The sequence below is a fragment of the Diachasma alloeum genome, unplaced genomic scaffold, assembly GCF_001412515.2.
Source record: "Diachasma alloeum isolate Michigan unplaced genomic scaffold, Dall2.0 Dall_scaffold_00277, whole genome shotgun sequence".
NCBI classification, from domain to species: domain Eukaryota; kingdom Metazoa; phylum Arthropoda; class Insecta; order Hymenoptera; family Braconidae; genus Diachasma; species Diachasma alloeum.
Genome location: NW_021680416.1, coordinates 128281 through 149337, shown reverse-complemented (window position 1 = coordinate 149337; position 21057 = coordinate 128281). Strand labels below are relative to the sequence as shown.

Sequence of the window (21057 nt, the reverse complement as noted above, 5' to 3'; positions counted from 1 at the left end):
TTACCAATGAGAACGAGCGATTTATCACCGGATTGTTGTTTTTTTCTATGTCAACCAGCAAAAAACCCTTGTTATGATTTTTTCCCTCAACTCTCACATTCCATTTCTCAAAACCAACACCTCACTTAATACCCAAATTTAATTCACCAAAAATACGTTCACGCATTGATTAATTGAAATTAATCACCCTGAAAAACATTGAATTGAATCCAAAAATAATGTTGACATTCACCAAATAAAGAAAAAACCCTGTCACTTTGTAATTTCTCCAATTAGGAGTAACTAATTAATTAAGCCGCTCAAATAACCGGAATAAAACTCAAAACATCGAAAATTTTCTAGAAGGAAAATGTCGAGAGGCGTCTCTTGGAACTGAACAGATTCCCAATGAAAAGTTAATGTTAATTTTTTCTAAAATTGCGCAATCTCGCGGGATAATTTCCTTGAAAAATATGTTGTATTCAATTTGTGAAGGTTTATCACTTTGTTATTAATATTTATAAAAAATAATTAAGGGAGAGTGGGGTAAAACGGCCCCTTTTGATATTTCAAAAATGTTGACAGCTCATTAAATTTTAAATAAAATGGAATAATTTTTTTCCATGGAAACTACACTTCTTCCCCTTTAGAATGAGCCTAAACTGATCTCAATTAATGAATTTGTTTCTGAGTTATGAGTATACAAATAAAGTCAAAAGGGGCCGTTTTACCCCACTCTCCCTTATGTAAAATCTAGACTGAATAGCCTCGACTGTTTACGCTCCGATTACAACGATCCCCCTCCCCCCTCACAAAATATCAATGAGAACGAGCGATTCATCACCGGATTGTTTTTTTCGATGTCAACCAGCAAAAACCCTTGTTATGATTTTTTTCCCTCAACTCTCACATCCCATTCCTGACATAATCACCTCATCACTTCATACATTCCATTCCCTAAAAATACGTTCACGCGTTGATCAATTCAAATTAATTACCCACGTGCTAACAAGCCTCTCATCAAACCGTTCGAATCCAAACAAAAAATTCACTTGCATCTCCGCTCTGTCATCCGCCTCCAAAACTTTGACTTGAATCCAAAAATAAGGTCAACACTCACCAAATAAATTAATCAACCTCTTTACTTTCCTCCAATAAAAAAGATCCTCCAGCCACTCAAATACCTCAACCAAAACTCAAAAACACTTCAAATCTCCCGAGTGTCTCGTTTCTCGAGTGTTCCCTCTTCTCTGTTCTGTTGGTTCTGTCCTGCCGGCTTCTACCCCCACCCCCCGGATTCGCGGTCACGTGACTCATGTGTGCGAGGCCTGAAGATTTCAAGGCCACCGCGAGTCGCCAGCGATTCCGCGAGAGGGATAAAACACCGACCATTTCCATCAAAATCATGACACAAAGATCGCGAAATCCAAAAACATCTTGAAATTATTATAAAATGAATGTGCAAAATCAATTCGATTCCTCAATAATTAAGGGGAGACTACGATGAGTTTTAAAAGTCGCGGGCTATTTTATACATTGAAGATTTGAAATATTTTAAATATTTTAAGTCTGTCTATTTTACATGAATGCTGTAATTTTTTATGTTAAACAAAACGAAATTAGCTGTGTAAGAGTCGAATTAAAAAAAAAATTCGTAATTGTTATTGCACACATTTTTTCAAAAATTTTGAAAAAAAACCTCTGTAACTCAACAATTGGAAGCCCCAGGCTATTTTTAACATTTTAAGCGCCTGCGGGGCAAACGAACTATAAACAATTAATTTTTTTACACTAATTATTTATTTTTAGACATGTATAATTGATCTTCAATACATGAGAAATTGCACTCCAATAGTCTGCGAGTTTTAAATCTCATAGTGGACTCCCCTTAAAAAACAAAATTGAATAACTTAAACAAAAATTGAGCCTTCAATCCTATCTAAAAATAATCAAATAAAGGAGCCTTTGTGCTCCCGGGCCACGCGACTCATGTGTGCGAGGCTTGAAGATTTCAAGGCCACCGCGAGTCGGCAGCGGTTCCGCGAGAGGGATAAAAACACCGGCCATTCCAGAAAAATCGTGACACAAAGATCGTAAACCCAAAAACATCTCGAAATAACAATAAAACTAGTGTGCAAAATCAGTTCAATCCCTCGGTAAATTCCCCCAATAATTAAAATAATTAAAAACCAACATTGAGTGATCTAATCGAAAATTGAGGCTTCAATAATCAGATAAAAATGAACGGCCTGTCGACACCGATTCTCTACGACCTCCGAGGGCACGTGCAAATCGCCAACCTGGGTCTCTGCTCCCGTAAAAACATCGAGGAATCAATGCTGGACATTGCGACGATAATTACCTCCCACATGGTGTACCAGGAGGAGCCCTGGGCGAATGGTGCAGCTCACGTGGCGTATCACCTGGGCCAGGAGTTGGTGAACACTTGGCACAGGAATGGACCAGCCCAGTCAGCGAGTGTCTTCGAGTACGCTGACATCCTCAGTGGGTACTCCATCAAGGCGTTCGTCCCGCCGGAGCTGGCGAACGTCAGGGGAAATGTCGAGGGGAACTGGTCGTTCTTTCGTCAGGACAGCTCCATGGACTCAGACGCCTACACCAAGATCTATTACGACTTTCGTTACATCTTCTCCACTGCCGTTCACGAGGATCGACACATCTACGAGCAGCATCTCTACGAGGGGCATGACTTCTACATCGGGCAGAAGGTGAAGACGTCCATCAGGTCGATTCTCACGTCTGCCAACAACTCGAGGGCGTTCAATGCTGATGATGCCTGGATCGTGCTGGAGAGCGATAAATAGGGGGTTGAGGGGGCTGAAGGGTCTCTGGGAGGTGAGGTAAGATGGACCTTTAGATATTTTGATGAATGGGGGGATTCGGAGGGGTTTACATGGATGAAAAAATTCAATAGAGGATGGGTAAAATGGACACTAGATTTTTTTAAAATTATTCATGGGGGAAAATGGGGCAACATGAAACATGGGGTAAAGTGGAACAGTCGAAAATACAACTGTTTGACGCAATTCAAGCAGAAAAAAAATTTTTTATCCACTTTTTTTTTTATTAATTTGTGCCTATCAACTTTTTTTTTTATTATTGGGAGTACTGATTAGAATAGTAATTTTCAGTAGTTCAGTAAAATGGAAAATTATTGAGAAGTTTTGACGGGAGAAAATTTTGTCAGTGGATTAATTGAAAAGAAAATGAAACGGCAAAATCCAAAGTCCAGAGGAAGGTCCAGGGGGAGACCCAGATAAAGGAAAATGGAAAAAGGAAATGAGTGGGAAAAAGGGAAACGGCCTAAGCGAATCAATTGAATTATAAGATGAATAAAACATTATTATTCTCCTCAGTACTCCCAATAATAAACAAAAGTTGACAAAAAATTTGCTTTGCTTGAATTGCGTCAAATTGTCGTTTTTCAGCTGTTTCATTTTGCCCCTCCCTCCCCTAACTCAGAAACACATTTATCAATTGAGCTCAGAAGTGGTAAAACGGTACCAGTCAATTTCGTTTATTGACCAGTTTTCAATGAATATCTCAGAATCTAATGGAGATAGCAAAATTTTTGTTATAACCTTTTTTGTTGCTACAGACCTAAGATTGAGTGCTACAACAAATGTAATTACGAAAATTCTGCTATCTTCCTTAGTTTCGAAAATATTCCTCAAAAACTCAACTGGGTGATGAGTTGACTTAAACCGTTTTACCACTGCGCTACTGAATTGTTCTTTGCGTTGAAAAATATTATTCTATTTCATCTACATTTCAACCCGTCACTAAGCTTTAAAAAAAAGTCAAACGTGTCCATTTTACCCTACCCTTCCCTAGAAAAACTTAGCGAATTCGCTAGAAAATTCTGTTGGAATTCTCTAGAAATTCTATCGAGACCAGTTAAAATTCTAGAAAATTCTCATTGAAATTCTATCTGTTTTTGCGCTGATTCCATGAAATATTTGATAGGAAAAAGTCAATAGATTTTGATTTTTCTGTATGAGTACTCTCTTGGAATTTTTTCTATGAGAATACTTGGGCATGAATTTTCCTGGTTTTTTTACTCGGATCCTACAATGGAAAACAAAATAAAATGTAGCGCAAAAAACTTGAAAAATCCATGCCCAATAGTTTTAGTAGAAAAAATCTCAAGAGAAATACTTCAAACAGAAAAATCAAAATCTATTGACTTTTTCCTAACAAATATCTAATATAGTCTGCACAAAAAAAAAGAATTCCAACGAGAATTCCCTAGAATTTTAATCGAATCCCCATAGAATTTCCAGAGAATTTCAATAGAATTTTCTAGCAACTCCGCTAAGGTTTCCTATTAAATTTTTCAAGTAATGTTTTTTTAAAGTAATGAAAAAATTCAATGGACAAAGTTTTCGATTGACATTCCATGGAATTCCTGGGGGAGATCAATTAGGTTCTGGTGAAATTCTTGAAATGAAAAAGTTCTTGAAAAAAAAGACGGTCCATTCTACCCCACTGTTCCCTAGTTTCCAGAGGATTGAATCGTGAAGAAGAGTAAATGGGATTAATTATGAACAGAAGTGCTGCCGGTTCAAATGAGCTTTTTCTTCATCGTTAGAGAGGAATAGTTGAGATGAAATAGATGGAGAACAGATGCCTGCAGCATCCTGGTAGATTAAGATAATTATGTATCTTGAGTCCTTCGACTGATATTATCGCGAGTATTTAGGTTAAAGACAATTAACATGAAAAATTTTAGATGTGCTAGATTTGAAAAAATAGATACGCGTTGCCTAGAGATATCATTGACACCTCCTATTTCAATAATTTCGATTTCGATTTAGATTGTTTTTTTTTAACTTTGTTAATGATCGAGATATTATGGATATATTAATCCATATAAAATAATAATGTAGTTAAAAAAAACGAAATGTTACATGTATGACCATCGTTACAAGGAATAAAATAGAATAATCATAGTTCACGTTGTCAGTTATTAGAATTCTTCATTTCATGTTGAGAAAAATAATTTGAAGAATTACAATATTTATCTGCATAGAGACCACCTAGACTGTATTATTTCAATTAATGATAGTAATAGGGAAGAAATCGACAAAATAATATAAACAAGATGATAGAAAGTACTTTACCTGACGGAAATTAATTGTTTCTCTATCACGGAGAGATAAGAGGAATAATCGTACATTTCCATTTTGACGAGCATGAAAGAAGTAGACATGAGTTGCCTAGAAATTTTATTCACATATCTCATATCAATAATTTCATGTGGATTCGAACAGTAGTAATAGCCAGAGAATTTGCCTAGAATATTCATAATGTTTTCTCTTTTTTTTTAGTTCGTTAATTATCGAGATATTGTGGATGAATTTTTTCATATAAAAGACTAATGTAGTTGAAAGAAATGAAATGTCACATGTATTATCATCTTTACAAGGAATAAAATAGAATAATCATAGTTCACGTTGTCAGTTATTAGAATTCTTCATTTCATGTTGAGAAAAATAATTTGAAGAATTACAATATTTATCTGCATAGAGACCACGTAGACTGTATTATTTCAATTAATGATAGTAATAGGGAAGAAATCGACAAAATAATATAAACAAGATGATAGAAAGTACTTTACCTGACGGAAATTAATTGTTTCTCTATCACGGAGAGGTAAGAGGAATAATCGTACATTTCCATTTTGACGAGCATGAAAGAAGTAGAGATGAGTTGCCTAGACATTTTATTCACATATCTCATATCAATAATTTCATGTGGATTCGAACAGTAGTAATAGCCAGAGAATTTGCCTAGAATATTCGTAATGTTTTCTCTTTTTTTTATTTCGTTAATTATCGAGATATTGTGGATGAATTTTTTCATATAAAAAACTAATGTAGTTGAAAGAAATGAAATGTCTCATGTATTACCATCTTTACAAGGAATAAAATAGAATAATCATAGTTCACGTTGTCAAGTCATTAAAATTCCTCGTTTCATTGTGAGAAAAATCATAATTATGATTTTATAAAATCATAAAAAAATTATAATTTCACGTAGATTCGAACAGTAGTAACTATTCATTATGTTTTCTCTAATTTTTTTATTTCATCAATGATCAAGATTTTATGGTTGTATTATCCATATGACAGAATAATGTAGTTGAGAGAAAAGAAATACCACATCTATAATCATTATTCATAAAACAGAATGATCATAGTTCACATTGTCAAGTTATTAAAATTCCTCGTTTCATTTTGATGAAAATCATTTAAATAAATGTAATAGTTATCTGCATAGAGTACCATGTACATTGTGTTATCTCAATTGATGATGGTACTGGGGAAACAATCGATAAAAAACAACAAACGAAATGATAGAAAGTATTTCACCTCACTGAGAACAATGATTTCTATATCATGATGATGATGATGATGATGATATAAGAGGAATGATCGTAAATTTCCATTTTCGTGTGCTATTATCAATGATTCTGGATATTCGCCTTGAGTATGACATTGATTAATAATCCCCGATCAGTCAATTGCAAACATCTCATTCATGATAGGATTTTTTGAGTGCAGGTAATTACCAATATTCTATCTGATGGAACCGTAATGAGATAAGAAAATGATTGCGGATTGATCCGCAGATTTTTGAAAATTCATGAATAGTAGTATTTGGACATTTCTCGGGAAAGAGACACTCTGAGGATGATGAATACGGTGTCAAAGGTAAATCGATAGAGTGAGGAGTTATTGTTGGGTTCCATTTTGTGGGGAATTTTCTTTCATTGTTAATTTTGTGAGGGATTTTTTGTTTCATTCAGAAATATCCACAACTGAGTTTTGAAGATGGGATTTGGAAGGGTCCTACGAAAATATATCGGGATGATGATTTTCAAGTGGGGAAGAGGGTACTCCAAAGTCTGAAGGAGGCACCGAATTTTATTGCTCAAGTAGGTAGAAATTAATTGTGAATGTCTTATAAAGGATGAGTTTTTTATGGATCACTTATGAAAAAAATTAACAGAAAAGGCGATTTCTTTTCATGAGAAATTCTATTTAAGTTCCAGGCAAGATTCTGTTTTTTTCACCGACATTTTTCGATGGAATAAAGTGAATAGGTGTTGATTTTTCTAAATGAGTTATTTGGTTGATTTTTATAAGAATAGTTGACTATTAAAAAAAATCTTGCATTGAATATCATCATTGGTTTTCTCTAAGAAATTTCTCTCATTTTTTCCATGAATTTTGTAATGATGAACGAGGAAAAATATAGCAGAAAAACATGGAAAATTTATACCCAAGAATTTCAGGAAAAACTTTCAAGGGAATAATTCTTATAGAAAAATAACAATCTATTGACTTCTCAATTGAAATTGCACAAGTAAATAGATTCCATAGATTTTACATTGCTCTACAAAGACGTCAAAATCTCTCCTGGATTCAGAGGTTTTTTTCATTCCAAAAAATTAAAAAAAGTGAAACTGACGTGTAAACAGATGTTTATTGTAACACGTTTAATCGTGATTGATTTGCATCAATTAGCTTGATTATGTCACTGGAAAATTGGATACCTTCGGGGAGATGATGGACAGGAGCATCCGGTGTGCCCTGTGGCTGAGGGAAAAAGGGATTGGCTGCGGTGATGCTATCTCCGTTGCTGGTGATAATCACCAACACACGGTGATTCCTATTCTGGCCGGTCTCTATGTGGGCTGCATCGTGAACACTTATCCACATAATCGGCTAGATGAAGGTAATGATGAGACGCACGAAAAAATTCCATAGAAAAACCCAGTGAATTCGCTAGAACATTCTATTAACTTCTGTTGAACTTCTATTAGTTTTTCATTGATTTTCAATAACTGTTCAATAAAAAATGTTTTATAGAGAAAATTGACAGAATTTTATTGTTCTATAGAACTTGTGCTATTGATATTTTTTGAATAGAATTTTTGGAATAGAAAATTTGAATTAAATTAAATTTGATTTTTTTTAGGAAAACCTAGCCAATTTTCGTTAAAAACTTCTATGGGATTTCTGTTGAACTTTATGAGCTTTTGGCCGATTCTATTGGAAATTTCCGTAGCTTATCTACGGAAATTGTCTTGTTTTTTCAATGCAAACGTTCAATGGACAATATATAAAAAATCAATAGAATTCGATTTTTCGGTACAACTTCTTTTATTCGGATATTTTCTGTAGAGAATCCTTGGCTCAAATTTTCCATGTTACTTGCTTCTGAATGGAAGTTCTGTGATTCTATTCTACTAGAGCCTTAAGTATGTTTATCTGTTTTCCGAGATTTAAATTCTTTCATGTTCTGCAATTATTTTGATTGGGGAAACATGAAACCAACATTCATTATAGTATAGAGAAAAATCAGTTGCAGTAGCTTTGACGGAATGTAATAAATACTTTTTTTCTTATGTACGGGATATTATGGGATTTATTTCCCAATTGATAATTCATCTGCAGGAAGACGCTAAAAATAAAAATGAAAATAAAAATAAAAATAAATGTGAAAAAATGTACTAAATGTATTCAATGGCGAAGCAAAATCTTGAGGTACCCAGTCAAATAATGCAGATGTTCAAAACTTTGAATCCCATATAATGACGGCTGCATCCAGTGCATATTATCTATTTTATTTCTGTACAATCGACTCGAGTGGGTGAATTAAAATTTCTACCAACACAAGAAAGATAACTCTGTCTATCAGTTGAAAAAAATTTCTAAGTACTTGTGATTGTGTATCCACATTTAATTCTTAAACACTCCAGAAGCCCGAAAGATGTTGAAGATAAATAAATTATCGGTTGTATCACACCGATTAATTGCCCTCGATATCATCACTTTCATTACAAAATTAATATCTCATTTCGTAAGAGACCTCGAGCCAAAGATTGTTTTCGCAGATGCAGTACTGATTCCGCAGTTACCATGGGCCGTCTTACTCTTATCTGTACCCCATTCGGGCTAGGACTGCACGGGAAACCATGGAAAACCCTAGTCGTACAGCCGGCCGATTGTGCAGAGCCCTAATGTGCCCTTCTGTCACACTGACTAGAGGGGCCCATTAGGTCACTAGACAGTGCCTACCTTCCGATATTTTTGGGCAAAGGTGTTTCTAAGCGCTCACCCATCCAAGTACTAACCGCGCTAAACGCAGCTGCACTCGGATGTCCGCCGGAACAACACCTACCTTTTTTTTTGTTTAACCATGTTTTTATTCAAGAATAACAGTCAGTATTTACAATATTTACAAACCTTAAAAACTAGTATCAAAAAAAAGTTCTGAGAACATTATTTAATAGAGCGTATAAACATTTAGCCAGGAGAGGCTCTCGAGTTTATTTTATATCTAATTATTGTTTTAATTGTCTTAATGACATAATATTCCTCTTTGAGATTGATACGTTATTTATTGTAAACAATATCAATATTTAGTGCTTAAAAAAATGTTTTTGAATTGGAGCAACTCACCCAACCCTTACGGTCGGCATTACTATTATTATTATTATCTGTAATTGTATATAAAATAATTAAATAGTAATTGTTAATGGAACATAATCTGAATAAAAAAGTAAAAGGAGGATTTCCTTCTTTTATTATTTCGAACTTATTCAATGCTATCAATAATTCCTCTGAACTTTCCTCAATCCACTTTCACGATAATCAATACAAAATTAATCAATCGTGAAAAAGAACTCATTAATCACGATATAAAAGTCGGGGTCATCCTTGACATTCTGTTTTGTTAAACTCAAATGATGAAAAAATCAATGGGGGTACTAATGCATATGAAAATATCGGCTAGACATGTAGACATACTATACCTGCACTGCTCATTTCCCTCCAAGGCCACCGGATATTTAGTAATATTTCTTCTTCGATTGTTATGGCACGGACAAAATGCCCTGCGGCTTGATATGTTTCTTTTCTCTTTCTCTTTCTGTTAGAGCTACACTGAGAAAACAATTTTCTAATATCTGAAACATATTTTCTTGAGACAAGTAAATTTTCTTCAATTGCTTAATTCTCTCAGGCATCTCAACTCACATGACCCGAGAAAGGCCTCATGCTTTAAAATATTAAATCGCGTAGAAGAATCGTCAATCTTCTAGTTTTTATTGTTTTCATGATTTTTTCGTTATGCACTTCCAATATTGCAATATGTAAAATATTCATGACGTAACGCGGACCGATAGTGATGAATGAAAATTTATTCGAGTTCCGTGAAGTGCACACATTCTGTGATTTAAGCCATTGAAAATAATTTACTTCTCTCAAGAAAATATGTTTCAGATATTAGAAATTTTTTTTCTCAGTGTATTTGCACGGAAATGTCAAATTACACCAAGTATCCCGGTGGCTTGGCGCATTGGGTAATTTCGCTGTCTCACATGCGAAATTAAGGTTCCGAGTTCAAATTCCGGCCGGGTAGAATGGTGCGATCTAACCATTTAAAGTCTTGATCATCATCGCACTATACCTAGAGATGCAAATGCGTCACATGACCCGTCATATGACGGTCATGTGACCGTCATTGACGGTCTTACGCTTGTAAATTTACGATAATGTTATGTGCCGCATACAAAAAAAATCGTATTGTTCACCAAAATGCCTCAACTATTTTCTTATTGTAAATCGAACTTCAGATTTTTCTCTCAGTGTAGTAGTTAGGAGAGAATCTGTTATCGGCTTCTCGTAAGACTAGAGCGAAATGTAGCTACGGGAGGGTGCTGTTTGGGGTTGAACGGCATGAGTCCCGTACCCGTAACACGTGAACGAATTTTTTACTGCACATTTTTTACATTATCGCTGCGCTATCTATACGATGAAATCTCAGATGGCTTTGAAGTATAAATTACATGGAAAGCAGGATACTATATCCAATCTTTCAACTTTCCGAATCTCTATGGGAGGAAAACAATTAAATTATTTTCACATACTTTCGGTAATAGTAATATTAGCCAGAGAATTTGCCTAAACTATTCACAATATTTTCTCTCATTTTATTTGATTTCGTTAATGATCCAGATATTATGTATCTATTAATTCATGTAAAGGAATAATGAAGTTTAAAGAAACGAAATGTGACATGTATGACGCTCTTTACAATGAATAAACCAGAATAATCATAGTTCACGTTGACAAATTATTAAAAATCCTCGTTTCATTTTGACGAAAATCATTCAAAAAAATGCAATATTCATCTGCATACAGTACCATGTAGATTGTGGTATCTCAACTGATGATAGTATTGGAAAAACAATCGATAAAAAACACAAACGAGATGATAGAAAGTATTTCACCTGACTGAAAACAATGCTTTCTGTATCACGATGAAGATATAAGAGACATCGCAAATTTCCATTTTGACGTGTGCTATTATCAATGGTCCTGGACATTCGCCTTGAGCAGTGACATTGACAAATAATCCCCGATTAGTCAATGGCAGGCACATCATTCATGATAGGAATTTCTGAGTGGAGGTAACTGCCAATATTCTATCTAATCGAACCGTAATGAGATAAAAAAAAATGATTGCGGATTGATCCGCAGGTTTGGTAAATATTCATGAATAGTAGCATTTGGACATTTCTCGGGAAAGAGACACTCTGAGGATGATGAATACGGTGTCAAAGGTAAATCGATAGAGTGAGGAGTTATTGTTGGGTTCCATTTTGTGGGGGATTTTCTTTCATTGTTAATTTTGTGGGGGATTTTTTGTTTCATTCAGAAATATCCACAACTGAGTTTTGAAGATGGGATTTGGAAGGGTTCTACGAAAATATATCGGGATGATGATTTTCAAGTGGGGAAGAGGGTACTCCAGAGTTTGAAGGAGGCACCGAATTTTATTGCTCAAGTAGGTAGAAATTAATTGTGAATGTTTTTATAAAGGATGAGTTTTTTATGAGTCACTTATAAAAAAAATTAACAGAAAAGGCGATTTCTTTTCATGAGAAATTCTGTTTAAGTTCCAGGTAAGATTCTATGTTTTTTTCACCGACATTTTTCGATGGAATAAAGTGAATAGGTGTTGATTTTTCTAAATGAGTTATTTTGTTGATTTTTATAAGAATAGTTGACTATTAATAAAAATCTCATTGAACATCATTGGTTTTCTCTAAGAAATTTCTCTCATTTTTTCCGTGAATTTTGTAAAAACATGGAAAATTTATACCCAAGAATTTCAGTAAAAACTTTCAAGGGAATAATTCTTATAGAAAAATAACAATCTATTGACTTCTCAATTGAAATTGCACAAGTAAATAGATTTCGTAGATTTTACATTGCTCTACAAAGGCAGCAAAATCTCTCCTGGATTCAGAGATTTTTTTTATTCCAAAAAATTCAAAAATGTGAAACTGACGTGTAAACTGATGTTTATTGTAACACATTTAATCGTGATTGATTTGCATCAATTAGCTTGATTCTGCCACTGGAAAATTGGATACCTTCGGGGAGATGATGGACAGGAGCATCCGGTGTGCCCTCTGGCTGAGGAAAAAAGGGATTGGTCGCGGTGATGTTATCTCCGTTGCTGGTGATAATCACCAAAACACGGTGATTCCCATTTTGGCCGGTCTTTTCACGGGATGTATCATAAACACTTATTCACAAGATTGGCTAGATGAAGGTAATAATCTAAAAGCCCAGTACATTCGCTAGAACGTTTTATTGACTTTTGTTGAGCATTTATTACTTTTTCGTCGATTTTATTGAAGAATTCCGCAGCTTATCTGCACTTTTTTTCAATTTAAATGTTCAATGAATAATATTTTATGGAAAAAATCAATAGGATCAGATTTTTCTGTTCCACTCATGTTATTGAGATATTTTCTACTAGCGGGCTGTGCCCCCTGCTCGCTCCGCTCGCCAACCTGGGGAGGAGGCTTCGTCCCCCCCCCCTCGCTCACTTCGCTCGCTTACCACTCTTCCCATGTGACCGAGCCGAGTGATCGTGAGGATTCTTTCGACAACTGCATTCTTCAAATTTCACAATTGAATTAAATTGAATGTGGATTCTTCCGTATATAGACACTCCCTATCATGTGGACCCCCTTCAATATACGGATATTCCCCCCATACATCGGTATCCCCCTATTAATCATTTCTGTAAAATTTATTCTTTTGAAAATTTCTCTTGAAAAAGAGAAAACACAACCAACTAGTTCTGCTCTACTACAGCCTTAAGGGTGCCAAGTGAATTTGGCGATGACCTTGAAAATTGACATTTACCAACAAAGTTATAATTTTTTTAATTAATAGTATTAGACAGATGGTGAACATCGGTGACAATTTTAAAATTTTAGAACTTATGGATATCGAGAAATTAAATAAACAAAATCAGTCTTATACACGGCCTCTTATGGAGTTTTGATTAAATTGAACGTTTCAACCCCCTAGGAACTCAAGAAAAATTTGAAAAAATTTGAAGATATGGGGAATGATGTGTTCAATGTGATGGCGCCAAAAAACAATGGGGTACCAGGGTGAATAAGAGAGATATTTTAACCCGCCGTACCCATTTGATCCCATGCTTTCTCGAGGTTCGTCACGCGAAATAGAGGATTTTCCGCATTTATTTTCTCGATGTCTAGTTCCGGTTGCGGGTTTGAAATTTCGTCGGATGGATGAATACATATTTCTCCAATGATGGAGGGAAAGAAAAAATTTGTTTTGAATCTTTTTTCAAATTCACTTGGCACCCTTAAGAATGTTTATCCATTTTCCGCGAAGAGAATTTTTTTATGTTCGAACAAAATTCTATTTTTTAGATTGATGTGGGAACATCTGAAACCAATATTCATAATTGAAAAAAATTAGGTGCAGTCGCTTTGACGGAATGAAATGCACAAATTTTTTTATACACGAGATCTTATGGGATTCATTTTTAAATTGATAATTCACCTGTATGAAGACGCTAAAAATGAAAATGAAAATATAAATAATAAAAATAAATACTTTGTCCCATAAAATCACATGCTGACGCCTGCCTTCAATGCATGTTGTCAATGCATATTATTCAGTGCATATATACAATGTATTTTATTTTTGAATTATTAACTCGGGTTGGTGGATTGAAATTTTTATCAATATAAGAAAGATAACTCTGTGTATCAGTTGAAAAAAACACTTTCTAAGTGGTTGCGATTTAGGATCCACATTCTTAAAAATTCCAGAAACCCGAAAAATGTTGAAGATAAATAAATCGTCGGTTGCATTACACCGATTAATTACCCTCGATATCATCGCCTTCTTTACAGAATTAATATCTGATTTCGTCAGAGACCTCGAGCCAAAGATTGTTTTCGCCGATACAGTACTGGCGCCCAGGATGATGAAATACAGCAACGTCGATAACAAAAAATTCGAAGTTATAGTTTTCGAAAATCTGCCTGGATTCACGTTCTTCAAAGATATCCTGGATGAGCAGAGCGCAGTGGAAGTTGACAGTTTCGAGTGCGTGGATATTCCTTCTGAAGAGGACACCGCATTCCTCTTATTCACCTCAGGCTCGAGTGGAAATCCCAAGGTGTTTCGGTATCCTTATAAACTCCTAAAGCGAGATGTGCACTGGTTACCGAGAGAAGAACTATATGAGAGGGTGGGCATATGGTGTACTGAGCCTGTCTGGGTTGTTGTCATTATCTCTGCTCTGGGGGCGATCATCAATCGCTCGACTTATGTGATACATAAGTACGCGAATGCAGCTGATTTCTGCAGAGTTGTTGAGAAGTATAAGGTATTGCACGAAAAAATGGGAAAATGGAAAAAAATAGCGAATTCGATAGAAAATTTGGTTGGATTTCTATTCATTTTTGGTCGATTCTAATGAAGAATTCCGCAGCCTTACTGCGAATTTTTTTAAATAACAACCGTCCAATAGAAAATATGTTATACAAAAAATCAGTAGAATTCCATATTTTCAGGAATTTTTCCCGTTTTTTTGAATTTTTTGCAATTTTATGAATTTTTTCTTTTTTTTCTTTTTTTATTAAAAAAGATCACACAAAAAACTGGAAATGTTTCCGCCCAGGTATTTCTATAGAAAAAATCTCAATGGAATAAATTGTGTAGAAAAACCGAATTCTATCGATTCCTTCTCTAAAATATTTTCTATTGAACATTCCGATTAAGAAAAACGTACAGATAAGTTGCGGAATGTTCTAATAGAATTGAACAAAATTAATAGCGGACACGAACGAATTCTATAGAAAAACATAGCAAATTCGAAAAAAAATTCCATCAGATTTCTATGATTCCTATTGAAAATTGTATTAGTTTTGCCGCATTTACCGAAATGTCCGACAGAAACTATCCTACAGACAAAATCAGTAAAATTCCCTACTTCTATGAACCGTTTTCTATTGAGATATTTTCTATAAGAATTTCTCAACATGAATTTTATAAAGTTTTTTCCCTCTTTTTCATTTTTTTTTATTAAAAAACATCAAATAAATAAATTGACATATTTCTGCCGAGGAATTTCTGTAGAAAATATCTCAACGGGATAACTTGCATTAAAAAACCGAAATCTATTGATTTTTTTATAGAATATTTTCCATTGAAGAATTTTTTTTCGTCCGTTCAAACTCATGTTATTCAACACATGAATTAAATTTTGCAGATTAACTGGATGATGCTGGGAACGGAGCACGTCAATATGATATCTCGATTATCAAATACCGCAGAGTTCGATTTTTCCGAAGTGACATTCATAAGATATTGCGGGTCCTACATCAGACCGGAAGTAGAGAGAAATTTGCACACCATATTTCCTCGAACGTGGCTGTCGCAGTCGTACGGTAAGCAGGGATGCGAAATACCGTGACATTTTAAAATCCGTCAGGTCAAAAAAACATGACCGTCGCGTGATTTAATGTTCGATTAAATTTTTCCGTGTGTGTTTTCTTCCGTAATATTATTGTGTAATGTTTTTTACGACCTTTTGAGTCCTCTTTTCGAGTCCCATTTCGGCACTCTATCCAACCCTATGCATGCGGCTGTGGATTCTACACTGTACCGCATCCGCACTCCTATAGAACATTAGGAGTAGCATGGGAAACCACAGGAAACCCACGCCGGTACAGGCAGTTACTCTATTAGCAACCTCCCGCTCGCCAGAGCTTTCCGTTGAAAAATTCGGTTCCACGGGGAATCGAACTAACAACCTTTCGCAGACTAGACTTGCGTCTAGTCCACTCGGCCACCGGCGTCGGTAACAACAGAAGATTCTATTGAAATTCTATCAGAATTCTATTGGAAATTGTGAAATTCTGCCATGCCATTGTGTTATCTCCAGTGTTCACAATTTTTGGTCGAAATTTCCGACATACTCCTTGGAAATTTTTATCATATTTTAGTTCCACTGAAATGTTAAGGAATTCCGTCATTGAAAATTCAATTTTTCACGAAAAAATTAATGAGAATTTGAAATTTAAGTTCAATAAGTCCGTGAAAATTGATGGAAATCGGGAAAATTCGAGTAATTATATTCTTAAATTTTCAATCTATTGAAAATTCAGCGAATTTTGGAACGAAAGATCCATGCTTTCATGAGAAATTCAAATAAGTTGAGTAATTTTCGTTCTAATACCGTTTAGAAAGTTGAAATTTCAGTGAAATCGGACATTTCACAATTTTTCCCTTTAAATCGCATTTAATGTCAACCTCCTGAAAATTATTAGTGCATGACTGTCCATGAAATTTCAATTTTTTCATAACAGTGTAATAATCAACCGGAATTTTCATACAATTCCGAGAGAATTTCCTAGCGAACAGGCTGATTTCTATTCACTTTTTTCATGGGTGACTTTTGGCACAGATGCAAGTCATCGCCTGTGTTCATAGAGGGGGATTCCCCTCCTTCATTCGTACTGGAACAAATCCGTGGCAAACGCGTGACGGCGGCAAAGTGGACCGTTCGTGACGAACTTTGATAATTGATATTTTTGTTTATAAATAAAGAGTCTAGGATTTGAGTCGATGATAAACGTTCCTATCTGTAATTATTAATTTCGATTTGAATACACTGAATGCATGTGTTTGACAATCAACTAAATGTCTTATTATCATGAAGCCCTTCACGAACTCCAAGTTATACTACCACTAGTTAGATATAATTTATCGGTCACATAGTAAATTGGTCTTAATTTTGTCATATGACAAGAATTCGTCATATTCTTGCCCGCCTCATGACGGTCTCTAACGGTAAAAAGATGAACAAATTTATTCTAATTATATCTCTCTATAATAAAAATGCAAATCAACTTCTGCACGGAGAGAAATGTTCAGTGAAAATTACGGAACTCACAATTCACTCAGCGATTACGAAATCGACTCAGAAAATTTAAATGACGATATTGTAATTTTTCACAGGAGATTTAGATAAAAATTATGGAGCACTCAGGAAAAATTTCTTAACAGTTCCGTAAAATTTCCTACAGCCACATTTCGCTCCGGAATTACGGAAAAGATACGTAATTTTTAGTGAATATTTCTCTCCGGGTGGTGATGAAAATTTGGTACTCGAAATTAAGACTCCAAACTTATGAGTCAAAATAAGGGTGACGTGGTATAGAATGAGGGTCAGAATGAGGGTGGCGAGGGTCATATTAAGGGTCACAAGGGTCAGAATAAGGATCTTGGGGGTCATATGTGGATCATAAGCTAGCAGGGGGTGTAGCCCCCTATTCATTAATAATTTCATCATTTCACACGTATAAAAAAATTAAATAGAAAAACTTAGTGAATTCGCTAGAAACTTCAATTGGGGTTCTCTAGAATTTCTATTGGAATTCTATTAAAATTCTAGCGAATTCTCGTGAAAATTCTATTTGTTTTTTACGATAATTCTATTAGATATTCTGCAGAAAAAAGTCAATAGATTAGATTTTTCTCTTTAAATTTTTCTCTTGACATATTTTCTACCAAAATTATTGCGCACGGATTTTCTATTTTTTTCCGCTGTATTATGTTTTGTTTTGCATTACAGAATCCGAGTGGAAAAAACTTAGAAAATGTATGCTCAAGTATTCCTATAGAAAAAATCCCAAAGAATATTCATATAGAAAAATCAAAGTCTCTCGACTTTTTCCATCAAAAATTTAATAGAAATAGCGCAAAAAACAAATAGAATTTTACCGAGAATTCTCTAGAATTCTAATAGGATCTCAATAGAATTTCTGGAGAATTCCAATAGAATTTTCTAGCGAATTGGCCAAGTTTTTCTATTTAATTTTTTCGTACGTGCATCGTTCATTTGATTCATGTATTTCAATGTTACTTCATGACTCCACAGGTTTAACAGAAATCGGTGTAGTTACGTATGCGATGAGCGACCACAAGTGCCCCTCCTGTGGTATACCCGCAGAGAACACTGAAATTAAACTGATAAATTCGAAGGATGAGATTGTTATGTGTCCCAATCAATCAGGAGAATTGTGCGCCAGAACTCCATGCCTATCAATTGCTTATCACAAGAAGGCAACGGCATCGGAGAGAACACTGGACTCAGAGGGTTGGTATCGCACCGGTGATCTGGCGTATTACAACGAGGATGGTGAATTCTTCTTCGTCGATAGGATCAAGGAAATGATCAGATATATTGTCGCTGATATTCCCGCTGGTGTCGTAGAGGACTGCATACTGAAGCATCCTAGTGTTCTTGAAGTCGCTGTTGTTGCTAAGCTGCATGAGGAAGACATAGAACATCCCATGGCTTTCATTGTCAAGAAGCCTTACATTCAGGTAGCTCAACAAATTTTGATTAATTTCTCTTCGACTAATGTTGCATGCGCCGCTTTGAGGCCGCCCACTGTCGTTAGCAGTAGGCGAGGATGGGGTAAAATGGACCCTTTTGACTTTTTTTAAATGTTCATGACGTGCTGAATTGTGCATGAAATGGAGTAATTTTATTTTTCAATTGAAAGAACAATGATTCCTCTTTGTGATGAGCTCAGACTGAGGTCAACTGATAAATCCGTTTCTGAGTTATGAATATTTTTAAAAAAGTCAAAAGTGTCCATTTTACCCCACCCTCCCCTAATAGCTGATGCTTAATTGATCTTGAATCATCTCTTCAGGTGACGGAGGAGGAAATCGAGGGCTGGGTTGAGAAACATCTGCCGGATCGCATGAGACTTCGTGCTGGTGTTAAATTTCTTGAGGACATGCCGTATAATAATGCTGGCAAAATAGCTAAGGGCGTGCTGCGCCGTTGGTGTAATGCTGAGTAGAAAAAAGGAACGCATCATTAAAAGCTCAATAATGCGTCCGAATCAATTCGCCTTTTTTCGTTATGCCTCAGAAATGAAGAGTTTTGACGAAGAAAACAGAAATCTTGTGACCACGAAAAATATGACAATTCAAAATAATTATCTGCGTCATCATTATTGTTATCATTTTTATCTGTAATTGCATGTAAGATAATATAATAATTGTTCATGGAACATAATCTGAATAAAAATAAAAGGAAAATTTCCTTCTTTCCTTATCCAGAAATTATTCGATGCTATCAATAATTCCGCTGAACATTTCCTCTATCCACTTCAACGATACTCGATACAAAATTGATCGATCGTGGTAAAACCGCTCATTAATCACGATATAACAATCGGAGTCATCCTTGACATTCCATTTTATCAAATTCAAATGATAAAAAAAGCAATGGGGCTAACCATTTATGAAAAATATCGGCTAGACGCATAAACATCGTATACCTACGGTCATTCCCCTCCAGAGTCGTCAAAAAGCGCGATTGTTAACGCTTAAGTGGTCGCGCTTTTTGAAAATAGGCCAATAGTCAAAATCGACTTGAACTATTTCACCGCTTACTGAATGAATACGCTGCACTGATAGAAAGGATTAGTTGGTAATTAGGCGACATATAGCACCTTTAATTTCTCAGGGATACTGATAGGCAAATATTAAGTTTTTATATATGATCTTGAAGTATTTCGACGTATAATGTGCCGGAAACTGGCTGCTATAAATGAATTTAACCTTCCTGGTGGAAAAAACTCCTTAAATCCTATTGGAAGAAAAAAGGGTAATTGGAAATAATGACGTTATTGCCGTTGACCCATTATTTCCGATTCAGGTTAGTAGCGCAATGCTGACACGTATGAAAAAATCCAATGGGCAAACCTAGCGAATTCTCTTGAAAATTCTATTGGGATTCTGGAGAAAATCTATCGGATTTCTATGGGATTTCTATTGGAATTCTATTGGAAAATTCTATTAGTTTTTTGCACTGATTCTATTGCATATTTCATACGAAAAAGTCAATAGATTTTGAGTTTCTTTCTCCAGAATCCCAATAGAATTTTCAAGAGAATTCGCTAGGTTTGCCCATTGGATTTTTTCATACGTGTCAGCATTGCGCTACTAACCTGAATCGGAAATAATGGGTCAACGGCAATAACGTCATTATTTCCAATTACCCTTTTTTCTTCCAATAGGATTTAAGGAGTTTTTTCCACTAGGGCTCTTTGAGGTATTACACTTTGTAATGTATATGCTCATGTAGATGTACGGGACCTCCCATTCTACGCTTTTCCTTCTAAAAGCAGTTTTTTAAGTTCCAATTATGAGGTGTTCATATAAATTCAACGTGTAGTGAAGCACTTATTTTTAAAGTATCAAGCTTCACCAGCACTTAGCATTACTCAGGGTTCGCGACGAGTACGCAGCTGGTATGAAGCCCACAAAGGTCAAAATTTGACCCAGTCTTACCCTTCAAGTTATTTACCTAATTGAGTCCGACTCGATTTTCTTGTTGATTTCAATTTTTTTTTTCATTTAATGATGGAGTAATTCAGTTTCCTCGAAAAATTCTTAAAAGGTCATATATTTCCTGATTACCGATTAGTTATTGTTAACGAATTTGGTTGGAGACGAGGGTCTATTTGGTGTCACCAAATATTAATTCGTGAATAGTTAACAAATGCATATTTGAGGAGCCTTGTTTGACTCGATTTTCGTTTTTCACGTGAACCATTCATTAACTATTAACAAATATTCCTTTGGTCATGTTCAACTCTACCATTCGTTA

The 21057-nt window shown here is 35.1% G+C and overlaps 2 protein-coding genes across 2 annotated transcripts; both read left to right on the top strand.

Moving 5' to 3' along the window:
* The first annotated feature begins 2068 nt into the window (after positions 1 to 2068).
* Positions 2069 to 3185, top strand: LOC107038059. Its single transcript, XM_015256934.1, has 2 exons — positions 2069 to 2135; positions 2214 to 3185. The coding sequence occupies exon 2, from the start codon at positions 2220 to 2222 to the stop codon at positions 2802 to 2804; it is 585 nt and encodes a 194-aa protein (XP_015112420.1). The 5' UTR covers positions 2069 to 2135; positions 2214 to 2219; the 3' UTR covers positions 2805 to 3185.
* A 3510-nt stretch (positions 3186 to 6695) lies between these two features.
* Positions 6696 to 19240, top strand: LOC107038091 (4-coumarate--CoA ligase-like 3). The gene is made up of 7 exons (XM_015256973.1): positions 6696 to 6716; positions 6812 to 6940; positions 12426 to 12636; positions 14267 to 14745; positions 15631 to 15808; positions 18304 to 18752; positions 19088 to 19240. Exons 1-7 carry the CDS (start codon positions 6696 to 6698, stop codon positions 19238 to 19240), a joined length of 1620 nt encoding a protein of 539 aa, XP_015112459.1.
* Positions 19241 to 21057: the final 1817 nt, after the last annotated feature.

Coding starts and splice junctions, on each gene's coding strand:
- LOC107038091 (XM_015256973.1), top strand. CDS start 6,696: ATGATGAATACGGTGTCAAAG. Junction 6,941..12,425: donor CACCGAATTTTATTGCTCAA/GTAGGTAGAAAT, acceptor TGCATCAATTAG/CTTGATTCTGCCACTGGAAA. Junction 12,637..14,266: donor ACAAGATTGGCTAGATGAAG/GTAATAATCTAA, acceptor CCTTCTTTACAG/AATTAATATCTGATTTCGTC.
- LOC107038059 (XM_015256934.1), top strand. CDS start 2,220: ATGAACGGCCTGTCGACACCGATTCTCTACGACCTCCGAGGGCACGTG.